Source organism: Micrasema longulum, unplaced genomic scaffold (assembly GCF_059751315.1).
Source record: "Micrasema longulum isolate JH-2025_06_02 unplaced genomic scaffold, ASM5975131v1 h1tg000860l, whole genome shotgun sequence".
In the NCBI taxonomy this organism is placed as follows: domain Eukaryota; kingdom Metazoa; phylum Arthropoda; class Insecta; order Trichoptera; family Brachycentridae; genus Micrasema; species Micrasema longulum.
This window is the reverse complement of record NW_028278052.1, coordinates 55,225-67,538: the sequence shown is the minus strand read 5'-3', so window position 1 is coordinate 67,538 and position 12,314 is coordinate 55,225. Positions and strand designations below refer to the sequence as shown.

The 12,314-nt window shown below is 30.1% G+C and overlaps 1 protein-coding gene across 4 annotated transcripts in view; it reads left to right on the top strand.

Moving 5' to 3' along the window:
- The first annotated feature begins 2,804 nt into the window (after window positions 1-2,804).
- LOC148278569 (pancreatic triacylglycerol lipase-like) overlaps window positions 2,805-12,314 on the top strand; it is a 33,010-nt gene continuing 23,500 nt past the window's right edge. The window contains exons 1-2 of one of the 4 annotated variants that reach the window (XM_088231203.1): window positions 2,812-2,903; window positions 9,045-9,144. Coding sequence is in view for 2 of the 4 variants with exons in the window: in XM_088231202.1 (XP_088087328.1) it covers window positions 8,903-8,927; window positions 9,045-9,144 (125 nt within the window). In the remaining 2 variants the exon portion in view is untranslated. Of the gene's footprint in view, window positions 2,904-8,805; window positions 8,928-9,044; window positions 9,145-12,314 lie in introns of those variants that run through there. The other 3 variants (XM_088231202.1, XM_088231205.1, XM_088231204.1) reach the window with 3 other exon arrangements.

Genomic DNA, 12,314 nt, shown 5'->3' with positions numbered 1-12,314 from the left:
TTTATGTCAAGCATACGCAAACAAAGGTCATTAAAGATTGAATTCACCTTACAGTATTATTAAAATCATTTTTAATGTCCGAAAAAAACTGAAGGCATCAGGAGCATTTTTTTTATAAAAATATTTCGCTTTTACAAATCGATTGACAAATAAAACAATATTTGCATTTTTGTTCATTTATTTATTCATTCTTTAAAAAACCACTTTACACACAGCGTAACATTTATCATTCTATCTATGTTTGAACATTGTATTTCTTTAATTCTTACATCTGTTGATCTTTGTGAAGTTACTTTTACAGTGTGTTAAGTAGCCACTTAAACCAGTCAATGACAACCTGTCATGTAAAAATGCCCTGTAAAAATGCCTAGACTTCTATTTTTTTCTTCTATAAAATGTTCTCCACTCTGTTGTTATAAATTAATATTAATATCTCCCGAGTGGGTTGAATCCAGTTCTCATCATTCAAAATTTGAACAAACTTAAAATATTTTTGATGAAAATATTTGGTTAATGAAATCCAGCATTGCACGCGTATTTTAAATGACACGATTTAACAAATTATATCTCAATTTATATTAATAATAAAATATTATAAAGGTTCTTACCATACCGCCTATAGTATAAAAATGAGTAATAGTTAAAAAAAACTGAAAACATTACCATCTTTTGACATGTTATCTAACTATAAATATGGTTTAATTCTTAAATAACACTTAGTTCTCTTTTTTGGCAACAGATGGCAGTATCTCAATAATAAAATATAAATCCGTATATTATGCGGGCGTGAAGGTAAGTGCGATACTAGTCATGATTGGATATACAGTGCAGTGTTTTTCAACCAGTGGGTCACGTAGCCTTGCTTGGGAGGCGGTTAAAAGCGACGCAAAAGTAAAAAGTTTAGGAGGGTAGAGGGCTTGCCAGCTGTTTTTTTACTGGCAAGAGTCGCGTATTCAAAAATGTTGAAGAACTGGTATAGGGCATAGCTGCGTTTCTCAACCTTTTTAAGCCTGTGGACCAGTAAAATTTTCCGGACCAGTAACTCAGGTATAAAAACTTTTATTTATGTAATATTTTGTTTATTGGTTTTTAATATTAAATTATATCAGGTATAGAAATAACAAACGACGCTTTTTTTAGTACGGGAAATTTTTAAATGGGCAACAAAATATTTCTGCGGACCGGCAGAAAATCATATCGAACCTCTACCGGTGGCGGACCGGCGCGACGCGGCGCTTGGTAAACGCTGGTGTACAGCGTTGCATAGTTATAATGTAATGAAATAAAAAAATGTAAACAAATGTGTTCAAAAGTTAATCCAAAATATGAATATAGACCCAGATTTACAATGGAAAACACAAACTAATACATTGGTTAAGCAAATTAGAAAGTGTAAATATATTTTTTAAGACTCAGAAATACCCTTAAAATTGAACAATTGAAAACCGTGTATTATTCCATTGTACAATCTTTACTATACTTTATCTTTAATCTTTGTACAGCATGGTATTATTGGTTGGGAAGGTTCCTACACAAGTATTATAAACTCAGTAAAAATGGTACAAAGATTCATAATTAAAGTGATTTAAAAAAAAACCATCAACACTCCCACCAACAAAATAATTATTTCAAATTTTTAATGTTCCATCAATTGACAGAATATATAAAAAAATGAATTTTACAAATCTATAAAGATAAAAAAAAATCTATACATTAAGTTATTCACGTAGACGCCAATATGATATTAATATGCCAAAATTTCATACTAAACATTTTGAAAAACATTATGTATATCCGGGAATAAATTTCTATAACAATTTGCCCGACGAAATAAAAATTTTCGATGTCTTTACAAAATTCAAACTAAAGGTAAAAATATTTGTTTATCAAACTCTTTCATTTTGATTACATTTATGTTGCTTTTTAACATTTAAATCATACTTAAGTTTTTATTTTAAAATGAAGGAAATGTGTTATTTTTTCAATGTATTTTTTTACAGTACTTGAAGTAAATTGAAAACCTTATTTTAAACTTTCTTCACCGTGTTATAGTATGTATGTGGGTGAATGTGTATGTGCGTGTGAGTGAGTTTGCGTGTGCGTGTGCGTGTATATGTGTGGATATTTATACATGCGTGCGCACGCATGCGCATTTGCATTTGTATATGCACTTTTTTATTTTTATATAACTTCATTTATTTTTTGAAATATATGTATATTTTGTACTTAAATTATTAATATTGAAATCCCACAGAAAGCACAAGAGGTTGCTTTTTTTTGGTGTAGTATTTCGTTTCGTTTTTTTTGTTTCTGTACTTTTCCTTTATTAAGTATTTCTTTTTGTTAACAGGTTGTAACTTTTTTATTTAATTTAATTTTAAAAATAAGAAGCCTTTTATGAAAAAAAACGTGTTTTTTAATAAAATTTGCGTTTTTAACATTACGCCTAGTGTTTAGTATATAACAGCATTTATCAATATTATTCATGGACGATTACCTTTCTTTCTCATCCTTCCCTTGACCTATCATTATGGTACCTACCTTACATCAAGATAGAAGAAATTCAAAATTAGAAGATTTGGATTTGAAACAAAACAAACATTATTTTTGACACATTACAAAATATTGCATCAAAATTCGTGCTTTCTTCGCGCGTCGTTGTAAAAGTTATCATAAATTGTGACATAATTCATAGTGAATTTCGTCATCCAGTGCCCAAAATTTAAGAACTCCTCATCGTACATTTCAAAGGAAGGTCCGTATTCCGTGTTCCTTTCCTTTCTTCAAATATTTCGAACCTTTTACAAAACCGAATGAAATTGGTTTTTTCGCTACAGTCCGCTTTTCGTAAACACCTTGTAAATTACCTAATATAAGAATCGTTGCCATTTTAGAAGAAAAAGGTAGGTTTTAAAAATATTTTTACGAAAGTGTATATTTACATTGATCATTGTAATAAATTTAGTCATAGCTTTTGACGATGATTAATTTTTTTTTTCATTGATGTTATTTTCCATTTGCCGAATTATTAATCAGAAATGGCTAACCTTTTTAAATTGAACAATTTGATTACGTCCTTAAAACAAGAGCAAATGGTTTTTTAGGTAGGTACTTTTTGTATAACCAACTTCACACCGGTCGCAATCGTACAAACCAACAAAATTCGAATGGGTTAATTTTTTGTTAGTAGTTTTTTGTTATCAATTTTATTTATTTAGAATTTAGAGGCTACTCTCATGTAAAAATAAAATTGAGTAAAGATGAGACGACCTTGCAGTATACTGGTAAAGCGAGCTTGCCATTGAATAAATATAAATTGTAACAAAATCGTACAATAAAAATTAATTACCCTATGTAATTTTATCGGGCCGTATGGATTTTTGACGGATGTTTGGGTTTCAAAAATAGGCCAATGACTTCTATTCTGCATGTCATCATTCTGACATTATTTTCATGAACGTAATGAGGAAGTTCAGTGGTTTTGATTTATTTTTGTATTTATCAATGAACTATAAACTAAGCCAAAAAAAATAATCGAGAGTATTTTTATGTATCGTATTATCATCGCTATGAATTTTTATAGTATTGTAATTTTGAAATTGTCGTCCTCGTGGTGTAGTGGTCAGCGCATTTGCTTACCATACAAGTGGTCACGGGTTCGATTCCCTACATTGTTCCCACATGAAAAAAGGTGTTTTTACACTAGAATATTTCATAGTCCCTGGACTAGTACCTGAAGCGTAAGACTGATCATATTACTTTCATGTTATAAAAATGATCAAGATACACTGCGATGTGTGTATAAATTCAGTGCTTTATGCACCATTAGCTGCAAAAGGGGAATGGTGACGATGAATTTTGAAATAACTCCACCCGTGACGTCACTTGTTGTCGTCAGTAAGCCATCCTGGCATTCAAAAAGAGATAACATATAATTGGTAGGCTATTCTTAAAAAAGTTCATTTTTATCAAAACGTACTTTTATCACTTTTTTCATACATTTTCGAGAAAGTTCGCTGTACAAATAAATGCTCTTATTTTTATTGCGTTCAAGAAAACATTTGTATTTCCAATTCCCTGTCGGACTGCATTTTGGATAAAATAATTAGCGACCGTGGCACATATTTACAATGTTTATTTTTCTACATGTATCAAGTGTTACGTAAATGTTGTTCCTATCTGAATTCTTTTTTTTTCTTTATTAAGAAAACATGCACTATATATTTTAAATTGGTTTATAAATCATAAATAATACTATACGTACAAAAATATTAATAAATTGTAGGAAAACCTTGATAAAGCATCTTTTTCTAAATTACAAATGATTGTATCAGGTTTACTTAATCGATACCCTAGTTAGCTAATCTGGTTTTTCCGTCATCCGAAAATGTAAAAATTATACACCATTTTTAAAACGTACTTCTGATTACACACACTGTACTTCTGATTACACAGTACTTCGCTTTCAATCGTTAAATATTAATGTTAGTTTAATGTTTAAAATCGTTAAATATTAATGTTGTTATTGATAATATTATCTCATTACTAGAAACATTATTTTCAAAAAAAATTAAGGTAAATTACCCATTAAATACGAATCAGTAGTTGTTAATAAATATAGGTTTTTACTTTTCGTAACTAATGAATTGATTCCTTTTTATTTTATTTCTATCATGTTCACTAAATATTACACGTGGACCCAATAAATCAAGTGATTTTTTTCTCTTACACGGGTGGTAATCTGATATCATTATTTTTGAAGTAAGACAGGAGAGCAAAGTTGTTTTATTTATTTTATTATAACGAATAACCACAAAGTTAGTGCTTCAAATATAAACTTTATAACAAAAATATTATTCAAGTTGTTATTTAAATCGATCGATTATCGTTAAATCGTCAACATTTAGATTGTTTTTTTAAAATTAATATGCACCGTTTAATATTACAATAGACATGTACTAATTTACGTATTATATGCTTCTCTCCAAAGATTTTTAAAAAATACAACAGGCTAGGATGCCTATTTACAGTGGTGAATTTTAGCACATAACACCCTAGCTTAATAAAAATGATATTTATTTTTTGTGTTCTCACCGAGAATTGAAACAAGAACCTTCCGTGCGTGAGTCAAGCATCTTAATCACTATAGCACGGAGGCCACCACACATTATTTTTTTTATTTTATTTATTTATTGGGAATATCAACAGTAATACATGTCAAAAAATATAAAAAATAAATCATACAGAGAATAAAACCAATGACAGATATCCACAGAAATACATTAAATACACGTACAATAAATACCAGTGTGTTTGTGTGAGTGTAAGTGTGTGAGAGGGTGGGTGAGTGGGTGTTATATTGGAATGAGGGTGGACATGTGTGTAAATATTATTGCACAAGTGTCGAAATTTACGTAACCTTATCTTTATTCAACAGTATTTTGAGATTGTCTAGACGTTTACAAAGACTGGATTTTACCCTAGGGTATTAAGATAAAAAAAATACTGCAGAAATGGAGAACATTTTAGAGAATTTATTAATTTTGTTTATTTATTTATTTACATATGACCTTATGGTCATTGTACATTTTTTAAAACAATTAGTCCCAACTCCATGGGATTACAAGTTCTGTGTTGAGATGGGACGTGCAATTATATGACACAAACATATGAGTATATCACCACAAATATAGGATTAGAAATATAAAAAATAACTGTAAAAAAATATTTTGTAAAACATGTATATGGCACATCAATATGGTAAACAGTAAACTCAAGCATTTGGAAAATCATCAAGGAGTTTTCCACTCAAATCCCTTCCACTAAGGAACATCCAGTCCTTAACTCCTTTCTTAAAAATATTTTTTTTCCTTGAGAACTTAATACGTTCTTTAAAATATTGAACACTCTAGGTGCGATAAATGAAAGATGTTTTTGAGCAAAAGTCATACGGGTTTTGGGTATGACATAATTTTTGCTCTGGGAAAACCTCGTACGGACATTCTGCTGAGACCTCTCCTTATTGTTTGACCAGAAGTGTGTAAGTGCTTCTTTTAGGTACAGTTGTCGCATATCCAGCATCTTCATGTATTGGAACAGCTGTTCTGACGGGTATGTTGGAATGAAATATGAAAGTCCACTCATTTACAGGCCTTATGACTTGTCACTGGCTGGTTTAAGTGGCCACTTTACACAATGTGTAACATAACCCATTTGGCTTATGTGTGAACATCCACACTTCTTCCATTCGTGACGAAAGAATTGATGAACAGTGGATTCGAGCTACAAATACTCATCCAGGATTCTGGTTCTACTTCATCTGAAACTTGTATTCTTCATCCGCCCTGACACAGACACATTTTGTTGACGTGTCCTCATGTACAAACGCACAGGTCCGATGCACTCTGGTCCATATAACTCCGTCATATGGCGTCTTCTCTACTTTTATTTGATTTTTTTTTTCCTATTGTGACTTCTTGTATATTTAGTAACCGACATAGGTGGACTTAGTCCTGATGGTGAGGAAGTAATTTTGAAACCGGTTGACGTATAACTCAAAAGCTTAAGTGTTTTATACAAACATTTGTTTTGAATAACATTTTAGTGGAAGCAGTTAGCTACAATGAAATTAACATTTTACTAATGTCCATAATGCAACGTTGCACATCACGACCGCGTCAAATTAAAGATCCAAACGACGCGACGCTGCTTTTTTGCGGGAATAATTATTTATAAAACGATGCCACCGAATAAGGAAGAACATCGCTTTTTTATTTTTTTAAAATTTATTAATAGACTTTCAAACTAAGCTAACAGAAATCTCAATATTTTTATATCATCAACGCTTTGATTTTAGTTTAATTTTGTGATTTGGAAATTACTCCGCCTGTGACGTTTCAAATTCTCAACGGAAAGTTGTTCCTTGAATGTGTTGGCATCCCGGTAACCGTAAATGTATGAAAACACTGTTATTGGCTGATTTCTCAGATCTAGTGACGTCGTTCAAAGTACTCGTAGTTCATTTTTATTATTTTTTTAATAAATTTCCGAAAACTTCGCTATACTATTATGCTTTAATTTTTAAAATATTTTAAATATCCAATTTCCCGTTGCACTGAACGTCCTCAATTAATAATAGTATTTTATTTTTTAGGAAATACAGGAATTTTCAAAAAAAAACATTATTTAACATAATCTGTACCAAGCCTAGTTAATTTAAAATTTTGTCAAAACTAAGGTAATTGGCTTCATTCTCAAACAATCAATTGCCAAAAAATCTAAATAATGAGCTAATGGAATACGGATATCTCTTTCCCACGTGCATGTTTGTAATACGTATTGTGACCTGTTACCTCTTTCGTTTTGCATTATCGAGTGCGGTTCGATATTAAAATCGTTATATACGAATGGCGTACGAGAATAACGTGTGTATTTGTTTATACGCCATTGTTTGAAAATAATTGAACTTATGCTCATCGATTTCAGAATCATTAGTTTGAGCAATGAATTTTTCCTAGGTTTTTCTTAAAGTGCTTTATTATTTATATATTATATTACAAATTTTACAACAGTTTGGTAAGTAAATGTTTTTTTAGTTCATCAAACGATTGTTAGATGTGTATATTTTCTTTTAAATATATGTGAAACGCAATAAACTACTCATTTTTAAAACTCTTTGGTTACATTAACCTAATTTTCATTAAAACCGCATTTTAATCAATTTTCTTTCCGTATTTAATGGCTTTAAAGTATAGATACGTATTTTATTTGTCAATGTTTCAAATTTATCAAGAGATACCTTAGCAAAATACAAATTATACTATGTATATCATTATGTTGGTAGTTGGTATTTAAGAAGGTGTATTTATACATGTTTATTTACTTGATTGCCTCTGGGTAAAAAAAAAATATTGAATAGCACAGGGGAAAACTGATTATCGGCAGATGTGTTCTTACCATTAATACGACTTGTCATTTCGTTATTATAATGTTTTACGTATAACGTTTTCAAATTTTTAATTTTTGGTCCCAATGCCATTATTTTATTATTTAGTTTGTAATTTTGTAGATATAACTTTCTTATGAGAATGATTTTAACATAAATAATTATACCTACATATAAGTTTTAAAAATACGATGTATCTACCCACGCAGACAGATTTACGATGTATAACATTTCAATGAAAAGATCGTTTATGGGAGAATAAAGAAATATAATAGATATAATCAGTAATATAAATATAATAGTTATAAACAGTTTTTAGTTCACATAAATTGTGCAAGATACGAGTACAATGCTCTCAAGAAAATTATTATGTGTTCTGTTAAATGCTATTTTACCTTTTTTTGTCGAAATATCTGTCATAATATTCATAAAATGTTTGCTATTAGGTATTTACAAATGTAAGAACTTTATGTTAGTTTTTTTCATATAACTCCTAAATTTGTTGTTTTTTTGTTTAGAGACAGAGATATAAGCATTTTCAAAATTGACGAAATAACACTAGAACATTTTATTATCTTTATTCTCCATTTTGAAAGCAAATGCGTCTCCAAGACGTCACGAAAGTAATGAAACCTGTTCTAGTTTTTTCAAATTGGTGAATTTAAGTATCACTCTTCTTTTATTTCAATAACAAACTGCAATGATTTTAATTTAAACCTTAATGCGTAGAATATTTGTAACGCGCACACTTAAATACGTATAATAGACCTTTAAGTTATTCTCCTGCATTAATTGAAGAGATAGTTGTTGTATAAATTATAATTTAATACATAAAATAAAACTTACCCATTATCACCGCTAGTGTGTTAGTATTGTGCTTCATAAACACTCGACTTTTTCCAATAAAATTGTTCAAAAATACAACTGATCTTGTACGTTAAATTATCTGACGAAAACATGAATATAATTATTTTACTCGCAGGTTGTTAATTTGTAAATTTAATTATTATTAAAATTATACGTGCAATTATTATTACTGTCAGTTATGCGAATAGAAATGAAGTATTTTTAAAGTAACAAATAATTTTTAATCTTTCAGTTACTACATTCCACGTCAGTAATGCGATTAATAACAATATTTGTGTTACGCCTAAATTAGAATGTCCAAACAAGAATATTACCTTCTGGCTTTATGACAAGTAAGTGATAATCATAATATTTATTGATATACTGATACTGTGCCAAAATTAACAATTATGAAAAAGTATCACTAAACTCGAGTTACTCTATAAGATGATATAATATTATTATATTTAAACACTTTTATTGTAGTTTTAATGTAATTACGACCCCCTCAGTTAGTAGTAGACTATACAATATTGGTGAGACAGAAGAAAAGTAATTCAAAACAAATTTTGATTAATTCAGCTGCATTTATTTCGCTAGAGTTATTTTTATTCTGTAAACTATAGATTATTAGTTTATTACTAAAATACGTTTTTGTTAATTCATTGATTATTGTAGATTGTAGAAGTATTGAGATGCATATATAATTTATTAGTTCAGTAATACAATTCACGTATGCACGCGATCAATTCAAAAGTAACGTCTATTATATTTTTAGGTCATGTGTTTATGTAATTTGCAACTCTTTCTGATGTTTAATTGCACCTTTATAGCGTACATAATATGTTTACAAGGAACGAAACCTACCTACTTCAGAGGCGGTAATATACTTCTCAACCAATGTTTTTAATTTGTCCAAATTTTTTAAGAGCGTTTGGTGAATAGGTAATTGAGTACAGTTTTTCTGTCACTCTCTCGCACATGCCTCCCCGAATACTGTTCGAAAAAAACAAAAATGGAAAAATCAAGGCCTCTTACTCCCGTTTTCCACACCCCAAAACTAAATAGTTTCGTAATTTCTGCATATTTTAATTTGGTTTTTCTTTTTTCTTTTCTTTTCTCTTCTCTTCTCTTCTCTTCTCTTTAAATAAAAAAAGGAATGGCCTACGCTTTTTTTCCCATTAATGTTATAGCTTTATTTTAAGATGCATTTTTTTTAAAAGTGTATTTGTGTAATTATATTAATATGTAAAAATTATGTGAATGGAAAAATAAATATATTTTTATTAATTTTTCTTAATCTTTTTTTTAAAGAGCTTCAGAAATAAATTTTCAATGTCGACATGTTTTGCTTTTTCAAAAAATAGTTTTTTTTTAAATATTCCATGCGTCCAAAGATGGCAAATAAAACTTGGCCCTTTTAAGGGTTTTAAGATGGTTCTAGCTCCTGTAAAAAACAATTAAAAATATATATTTATAACTGAGAGAGCACGTCTAAACACAACTAAAATAAATCATCGCTCAAATGTCATAATCTAGATAGAAAATACAGGAATACGATCGTATGAAGAACTCCAGACCGCGCATCTTCTTAACGTTACTCTTTGTGGAATTGCGAACTCTTATAGTTAAGCATTTTTTTCGGCACATTGCAAGAAAAAACAAAGAGACTCTCGAAAAGCTGGTAGTAAGCAAGACAGTTGAGGCTAAGCAAGCAAGGGGACAGTCATCTACAAGATGGACGGACCAAATAAAGGAATAAACGTGATTTTTATTGAATACTGCTCAGAACAGAGAGAGGAATGGAAACATATCATACACCCAGTGCGTACCTGATATCTTTGGAGACCATGACACTCGGTATTAAGCATGACGAAGAAGAAGAACGCAATTACTCCTATTTGTTAATTATATTGTTTTTACTCGATTACGTCGCTGTCGCCACTGCCTTATGTCATAGAATAATCAGAATGTATCTAAACATAAAAACTTGGCAAAGTCTGATAAAATTTTTAATTTGTATTTGTTTACATAACAAATACTAAACATTCGTTTAATAGAGTTATTAACTCTCTTAGGAGTTTCAGATCGACTGGTAAAGCATGTCATTGAAATCCTTCACGATTCTTTTACATTTTTAAAGTAATAAAGGTCTATGAAATACTGTTCGGTAAAAAAAGCATTGTTTTTTTATTTATTAGTGGCATGAAAAGTATTTTTAAATTTGTGGTTTTGAATTCCTGCAAAAACTGTCATCCCATTGGCCACGCCCCTAATACGTCGCAATTCATGTTTATTTGTTCCTGATTATTCAAATTTGTTCGGAACATTGTCACGAATCTTAACATCACAACTATCAAGGCCAAACATGTCGAGTTTTTCTTGAGACGTATTAAAAAAAAAACGATTTTTCATATTTATATATGAAAACACTTTTCCACTATATTCATATTTATTTTGAAAATACAATTAATTATTCTCAATCCATTTCATATATTTTTATCGGTATTCGTAGTATGCGATATTTCCTATTATGTTCCGAAGAATGAGCGCTATCGCGTGAACATTGCCATGCAAAACGTGTAGTAGAGTAGAAAAGACTAACTGTCTATGCCAGTTTACTGTGAACTCAAAGCTGTGTGTCGCGTCTTTTTACGCAGCTTCACGTTTACTGAACGTTCCGGAACTTTTCTATTATTTACACGGTTTACCACTTTTTATTGTGCACGGTTTACCACCTTTTATTGCAATCAGTAATGCAAAATTAAAAATCTTAGGTTGAATGGAACACAAGACGGGTGCTTAATGCTGCATCTAATGGCAATGACAATGAGTAACATTATTTTAAAATGAGTAGGCGGTAAGGTGGGATGGCAAAAATAATCGATTAAAATTTCATTAACATATTACAACAGAGATGAAGAACGTTTTAGAGAAGATAATATAGATTTCTAGGCATCTACAGGGCTTATGGCCTGTCATTGGCTGGTTTAAGTGGGCACTTAACACATTATATAACATTCACCATTCTGCCCATATTTGAACATCATTATTCCTGCAATCCTTTCATATTTTGATGTTTTTGAAGTTAAAGAGCCGAAACCTTTATTTATACGGGTGAGATTCATCTGATTGAATTATATCACCTACATTCTAGGCAACGCCTGAAAATTGTATATTTAAATTTTGATGCTTTTTCATGGACCAGGTGGATTAATCAACAATATTTTGAATGTGTCTTACTTTCTCTGTTGTAATATGCTAATATTAACAGCTTCGTAGGGAGTTGAATCCTGTCCTTGTCTCCAAAAATTTGGACAAACCCAAAATATTGTTGAATTCAATTCTTTAAATTTTCATAATTGACTTACTTTATCTATGGTTAGTTTGGTATGATTTTTGTTTTGGATTTGTAGTAGGATCTTAGATTTGCTAACAGAATAACGATGCAAAGTCGCCATAGACTACTTGATCGTCATATTTTTTCCATAGTGATAGAGTACCGGCATATATATTTAAATTA